We start from the raw sequence: 7,500 nt of genomic DNA, 5'->3' as shown, positions 1-7,500 counted from the left end.
GGTTCGATTCCCGCTGGGACCATATATACTGAAAAATGTATACACTCACTACAATGTAAGTCGCTTTGGATAAAAGCGCCAGCTAAATGGCGTGTATTATTGGATATTATTATTATTATTACCTGCCCCTACACCGCCCCCTGCTGGCACCTCCCCCTCCCCCCGAGCAGGAAGCAGCTAGCTGCATTAACCTTCTGTGTGGATGGTGAGATCTTAGCTGTATTAGCCTCTAATTCCAGCTATTGACTGGAAATCCCCCTCTTATCTGTGCCTTGTCGCACAGGAGACCCAGTGAGCTAGAGAGGAGCCGACGTCTAAGGCTTGATAGACAGTGAGGGATTCTGGGTATCGGGGCCTCTGTGGGCTTGGCGGGCTCGGCGACAGAATGAAAGGTAGACCTGGCTCAGAGTCAAATCCCTCTGGCAGACGAGTAATAAAGAAGTTGAACAATGGTGATGCCGGGGTGGTGTGTCGTGTGTGTGTGTGTGTGTGTGTCTATGTCTGTGTGTGTGTCGTCTGTGTGTGTGTGTGTGTGTGTGTGTGTGTGTGTGTGTGTGTGTGTCTGTGTCATCTGTGTGTCTGTGTCATCTGTGTGTGTGTGTGTGTGCGTGTGTGTGTGTGTGTGTGTGTGTGTGTGTGTGTGTGTGTGTGTGTGGTGGTGTTCTTCTTCTTGAGGCGTATGCTCTTTTTTGAATCATCACTAGAAAAGAAGGAAGGCATCTGCCAAGGATCATAGCAGTCTGAGAGTACTTTAAGTCAGATGTTCTTGTGTACACGTGGACTTAGAAAGGAGTGTGTGTGTGTGTGTGTGTGTGTGTATGTATGTGTGTCTGTCTGTCTGTCTGTCTGTCTGTCTGTCTGTCTGTCTGTCTGTCTGTCTGCCTGGCTTCTTGTCGGTCGGTCAGTCTGTCTGTCTGTCTGCCTGTCTGCCTGCCTGCTTGCCTGCCTGTCTGTCTGTCTGTCTGCCAGCCTGCCTGTCTGTCTGTCTCTCTGTATCAGTTTCAGTGTTTCCAAGTTGGTCCAGGGCCTGTTCATGGACTGGAACACTAGTAGTTACGACACGGAACACTATTCTCTACAGCATCCCCTTGCCTGTCACACTGCCAAGGACCTAGCCTCTGACACACACACACACACACACACACATACACACACACACACAAAGACACACACACACACACACACACAAACACACACAAAGACACACACACAAACACACACAAAGACACACACACACACACACACACACAAACACACACACACACACACACCCACAAACACACACACACCCACAAAGACACACACACACACACACAAACAAGCAACCCCACTCCCCCAAACACGCGCGCACACTTCCAATCAATAAAGTCGAAACCACACGCCACCACTACCCAGCTCCTATCGATCCCTCCCTGCATCCACCTGTTCAGGCCTGGCTTATGACCCTAACAACCATGTCCCTGCCCCCCAACCCTGATCCACCCCCACGCCCACCCCCATGCCCCCCCGCCCCCGTCCCCCGGCCCACAGTCTTCCATTAGTCTGATTAAACAGGGGAGTGAACCCACTAACCTCAGCCTCATTGATTGGCTAAAGACCTGACCACTCCAGAGATTCCACAATCATTTGTTTCCATCTGTCTGCCTCCCTTTTTTTCCTCACTCTCCCTCTCCCTCCCTCCCTCCCCTGTCCCTCGCTCCCTCTCTTTTAATTCCCATTCAATTAAGGCTCACTGCATTGCCTGGCTATTCGTTAATTGCATGCGGCTATTCGCTCTCCCGTGAAAGCGAGGCATTAAATGCTGCGGCCCTGAGAGGATTGGTCTCGGCAGCAGATAGGTAGCAATCTACCTGGGCTCGGGTGACGTCACCGGCACACACACACACACACACTCACTCTCCGCCGCTCTCAAACCCCAGAAGCGGCTAATGCATTGTTCACACCATTCAGAGCAGTGGCACACCACCCACTCAGAGGCTCTGAAAGGGACTTATTCATTATCACTGTGTGTTTTTGTCCCAGCGTGGCTCCCCTATTCCATCTCTTTCTCTCTCTCTCTCACCGTCGCTCCAAAAACATGCCATAAGTGTAACGAAATGTTCAGGGGCAATTACAACCTCGGCTGGTGGGGAGAGAGAGAGGGGGAAGAGGGGCAGAGAGTGTGAGTGTGTGAGAGAGAGGGGAAGAGAGAGAGAGAGAGAGGGGGAAGAGGGGCAGAGAGTGTGAGTGTGTGAGAGAGAGGGGAAGAGAGAGAGAGAGAGAGGGGGGGGGAGGGAGAGGGGGGGAGGGAGAAAGAGAGAGAGGGGGGAGGGAGAGAGAGAGAGGGGAAGAGAGAGAGAGGGGGAGAGACTGAGAGGGGGGAGAGAGAGAGGGGGAGAGAGAGAGGGGGAAAGAGAGAGAGAGGGGGAAAGAGAGAGAAGGGGGGAAAGAGAGAGAGAGGGGGAGAGAGAGAGAGAGAGAGAAAGGGGGGAAAGAGAGAGAGAGGGGGGAAGAGAGAGAGAGGGGGAAAGAGAGAGAGCAGTATTGTGAAATAGCTTTATAGAAGGGGCTCTGGGGTTGTTAATTACTGGTCTATTGATTGCAGGCTGCCGGTCCCCTCTCTCTGATTGGCCCTCCTCGTCTCGCCATTAAAACGAAAAGTAGAAAAATAACGTCCTGAGTTTTGATTTGTCGACGACGCCACGATGTAATTAACTGATCGTTACGTTCGGATGTATACGACGTACAAGCCGTAAAAAAACCCACTCGGTTTATTGTTTTGTCTGCACTTTTATTGCAATTATATGGTTCCGGTGCCCGGTGATGTATACCCAGCTGGCTCCCGTGGAACCTCACCATATGCTGGCGACGTAACTCACATGACAGAGCCGGACCGAGCCGTGCCGAGCCGTGCCGAGCCGTGCTGAGCCAAGTTGAACCAAGCTGAACGCTGTACACGGCCGGCCTGGTGCAACTTCCCACCGTAGTTGTTGAAACAGTGCTGGACGCGACAATGTGAAAGGAGCATGTCTCAGCCAGTGTGGGTACTGTCTGGTTCGGGTCGGCCTGGTATGGTTCGGGTCAACCTGGTGTGGTTTGGGTCGGCCCTGTAGGGTGTGTAGCCCCATAGAAACCTGGCAGCCAAACTCAAACCAAACTGGTATCACTGATACAGTCATTTACAGAAGACGACTGTTAACCTAAAGTCACCTTTGACCCTAAACCAAACCTTTACCCCAAACCAATTCATCATCGGGGCATTATTGAGCCAAAACTCCCTCTCTCTACCCTGCGTACGCCACCAATTTAATACACTACTGTAAAGCCACGTGTTCATGCCCTGCTCTTTAGCCAGTCTTTTGTGCTGTTGTCAAAAGTGATAAATGGGACCCGCATGAAGACCACACCACTGAATTCTCATACAGAATTAAATTGCTTCTTTCCTCAATGGAGGGAGAAAACTGCTCTGTCAACTGCATCTGTACACGCTGGGGTCTTGCTCTCCAACAAACTCCGTCTGACTGTGTTGGTGTCTGTGTGTGTGTGTGTGTGTGTGTGTGTGTGTGTGTGTGTGTGTGTGTCTGTGTGTGTGTGTGTGTGTGTGTGTGTGTGTGTGTGTGTGTGTTTATGTATATGTGTGCCCCTCTGTGTGTGTGTGTGTGTGTGTGTGTACGTACGTCCATATGCATGTCTGTGTCAGTGTTGGTGTCCTTATATCTCCACTGGCACTTCATCTTTATTTCTCTGTGATATCACCATTCTAGAGGGGGGCTAATGAAATAGTCAGTAGCGAGGTGTGTGTGTGTGTGTGTGTGTGTGTGTGTTTACGATGCTGTACTGTACACCCCCAAGGCCATCACATCTGCCGGCTGGATGGGGAAGAGCTTTTCTTAAAACGGAATTTTCAATTCGGCATCGCCTCACACACACACCTGGAGAGAGAGAGAGAGAGAGAGAGAGAGAGAGAGAGAGAGAGAGAGAGAGAGAGAGAGAGAGAGAGAGAGAGAGAGAGAGAGAGAGAGAGAGAGAGAGAGAGAGAGAGAGAGAGAGAGAGAGAGAGAGAGAGAGAGAGAGAGAGAGAGAGAGAGAGAGAGAGAGAGAGAGAGAGAGAGAGAGAGAGAGAGAGAGCCATAAGGAGACAAGGAGAGCTTCCGTTAGAACTGGGGAGGGTGGTGGGGACGGTGTGTGTGTACATATGTGTGTGCGCGTACATGTTTGTGTGTGTGTGTGTGTCTAGAACTGCTAGGGTGTCGTGTCACAGAGCTGCTCTGAGGAGGAGGAGGAAGAGGAAGAAGAGGAGGAAGAAGAAGAATAAGGGAGAGAGAGAGAAGACGAGGAGGAGAGAGCTCCGCCAGGACCCAGAGTTTGCCTTTCATCTGCGTCTCTATTGATATCATTCCTATTCACACCCACACTCTGACCCTTTGTTCTTTAATTGGCCAGGAGCTCAAACAGCAGAGAGAGAGGAGAGGAGAGGAGAGGAGAGGGAGGACAGAGAAGGGGGGGGGGGTAGGAGAGAGTGGGGAGGAGAGAGACCTGTAAGGATTCTTTGTAAAATATACTTAGTCATACAATCAGAAGTCATTGGCAGTAAATGGCTAAATGGCTTGTAAAGACAGTTTTAACAATTCAGATATGTGTCTTTGCACATCAACTTTCATTAGAGAATATCCCCCCCAATAGGAAAACAACGTTTGTCATTACATCGGCCGGAGCAGACATATGCAAGTGAACGATTGGGGAGATTTTGTCTCCCTTTAAGAGACCATACATGGATTGAGACGTTGGATAGAGCTCAGAGGTCTGTTTTTATAAATAATATATCAGAGATACAGCCAAGATGACACACTCACACTGTGAAGAGGTGTGTAGTACTTAGAGTTAAGAGTTCACAGGCAGGTCTAGTATGCTTCCATTCATGCCTTGTTCAATGGGAGTTTTCCAACTTCTAAAGAAAATTATGAAATTGTCAATGTTCAAACCCTCACTCCATCAAGCTGTGCACCATCCTCTATTGTGAAGTGTCAACGAGACACATTCACTGTGGAATTCCTCAAATGTAAATTCGGAGACCAGAGGTTTGCTATTCTTCCATTCAAAGTCAGTGGGGGGGGAAAAGGAGGAGAACAATTGTCGGTTCACCCGTGTTTGATACCGTTACTCATTCCACTCCATGCATTGTAAAGAGCCCCGTCCTCCGATTTCTACCTCCACCAGCCTCCCCTGGCTGAAAGACAGGCATTTACATTTACATTTATGGCATTTAGCAGACGCCTTTATCCAAAGCGACTTACAACAATACATTTGTTTAAGTAAGTGAATCATCTATCCAACAGTAGCTATCACCACTTACTCTAGGCAGGGAGCCGTGGAAAACCCTGGCAGACCTTACCAGATAGACCTACGTATTGTATTATACTGTGGCTCCTATTGAGACTGCCACTGTGTGCTCTCTACAGTGAGCCGGGCTGGCATACTTTACCAGATAGACGTACGTAAAGTAATCAATGCTCACACCAGGGGCCATCAGCAGTCATAATGCCAGTAGGCTATTTTTTTTTCTTTTTTAAAAAATATATTATATTAGCAGGAGAGAACTTGTACAGGGGGGTAGTGAGGGTGAAGAGGTCTCGGGGTTGGGGTTAGGGTTAGTATAGGGGGTAGTGAGGGAGAAGAGGTCTCTAGGGTTGGGGTTAGGGTTAGTACAGGGGGGTAGTGAGGATGAAGAGGTCTCTAGGGTTGGGGTTAGGGTTAGTATAGGGGGGTAGCAGGGGAGAAGAGGTTTCTAGGGTTGGGGTTAGGGTTAGTATAGGGGGGGTAGTGAGGGAGAAGAGGTCTCAGGGTTGGGGTTAGGGTTAGTATAGGGGGGGTAGCAGGGGAGAATAGGTCTCAGGGTTGGGGTTAGGGTTAGTATAGGGGGGGTAGCAGGGGAGAAGAGGTCTCAGGGTTGGGGTTAGGGTTAGTATAGGGGGGGTAGCAGGGGAGAAGAGGTCTCTAGGGTTGGGGTTAGGGTTAGTATGGGGGGGGTAGTGAGGGAGAAGAGGTCTCTAGGGTTGGGGTTAGGGTTAGTATGGGGGGGGTAGTAAGGGAGAAGAGGTCTCTAGGGTTGGGGTTAGGGTTAGTATAGGGGGGTAGTGAGGGAGAAGAGGTCTCAGGGTTGGGGTTAGGGTTAGTATAGGGGGGGGTAGCAGGGGAGAAGAGGTCTCAGGGTTGGGGTTAGGGTTAGTATAGGGGGGGTAGCAGGGGAGAAGAGGTCTCAGGGTTGGGGTTAGGGTTAGTATAGGGGGGGTAGTGAGGGTGAAGCAGTCTTTAGGAGGGACTGTTAAGATGTAGCTATCACCACTTACTCTAGGCAGGGAGCCGTGGAAAACGCTGGCATATTTTACCAGATAGACCTACGTATTGTATTATACTGTGGCTCCTATTGAGACTGCCACTGTGTGCTCTCTACAGTGAGCCGGGCTGAGGCCGACTCTAGGTTTGTGTGTATCCTTAGAGAGCATTTAGAGGTGCGGCACTGGATACCGTGGCTGTGGATGGCTTGTTGATACACTGTGTTTGAACAGTAGATTGTCCACCCTTCTCTCTCTCTCTCTCTCCCCTCCCTCTCTCTCTCTCTCTCTCTTTTTCTCTCTCTCTCTTTTTCTCTCTCTCTCCCTCTCTTTTTCTCTCTCTCTCTCTCTCCCACTCTCTCTCTCTATCTCCCCCTCTCTCTCTCTCTGTCTCTCTCTCTCCCCCCCCTCTCTCTCCCCCCCCTCCCTATCTCTCTCTCTCTCTCTCTCTGTCTCTCTCTCTATCTCTCCCCCTCCCTCTCTCTCCCCCCCTCTCTCTCACCCCCCCCCCCCTCTCTCTCTCTCTCTCTCTAAGCCCTTTTCTGTATGGCAGTAACAGCCCTTCATTCTAGGGTTCCAGCGGTGTCATGAAGACTCCCTGCTGCCCTAAAAATGATTACTGTTGTCAACAACACCGCATACATTTCACATAATCAACTTACCTGCACTCCGTTTGGAGAGGGGAGTGTGTGTGTGTGTGTGTGTGTGTGTGTGTGTGTGTGTGTGTGTATGGGGACGGGGATAGGGGGACGGGTGGTGGGGGCGGGCGGTGCGGGCGGGCAATACATTAGCCTGTGAGAGAGTGATAGTCATTTTCCTAGCAGTATGAGTGGTTGAGGGGTTGGCCGGGGGATTAATGAAGATGAAACGTGTGTGTGTGTGTGCGTGTGTGTCATGAAGGAGCAGCAATATGAAATTCACATTTGTGAGGATTATGTTGTCGCTAGTGATGAATCATACACACCGTTGGATTCTAAGTAGCAAAATATGTTATCTGCCTGCTTGTATTGTATTTGGCCATCATATCAAAGATGCATTGCTCTGGTTCCCTACTTCAACTGAACCTCTGCTGTCCTCTGTTGCCTGTTGAATGATCTAAACCTGTGTCTGTCCGTCTCTTTCTTTCACAGAACGAAAGAAGATATCGCTGAGTATCGGGACACGCTCCGTCTACAAGACTGTCTATGAC

General features: G+C 50.1%; 1 protein-coding gene across 1 annotated transcript in view; it reads left to right on the top strand.

Annotated features, from left to right (window-relative positions):
* Positions 1-7,500, top strand: part of naaladl2 (N-acetylated alpha-linked acidic dipeptidase like 2) — a gene marked incomplete at both ends in the record, with an annotated part of 163,668 nt that overhangs the window by 86,573 nt on the left and 69,595 nt on the right. Inside the window, 1 exon segment of the mRNA XM_083694767.1 lies at positions 7,442-7,500. This exon segment is cut by the window's right edge and continues 34 nt beyond it. Coding sequence (XP_083550893.1) covers positions 7,442-7,500 — 59 coding nt within the window.

The sequence above is a fragment of the Argentina silus genome, assembly GCF_951799395.1.
Source record: "Argentina silus genome assembly, chromosome: X".
Lineage (NCBI taxonomy): Eukaryota > Metazoa > Chordata > Actinopteri > Argentiniformes > Argentinidae > Argentina > Argentina silus.
Note: the sequence above shows the minus strand (reverse complement) of the source record. Positions and strands in the feature narration are given on the sequence as shown.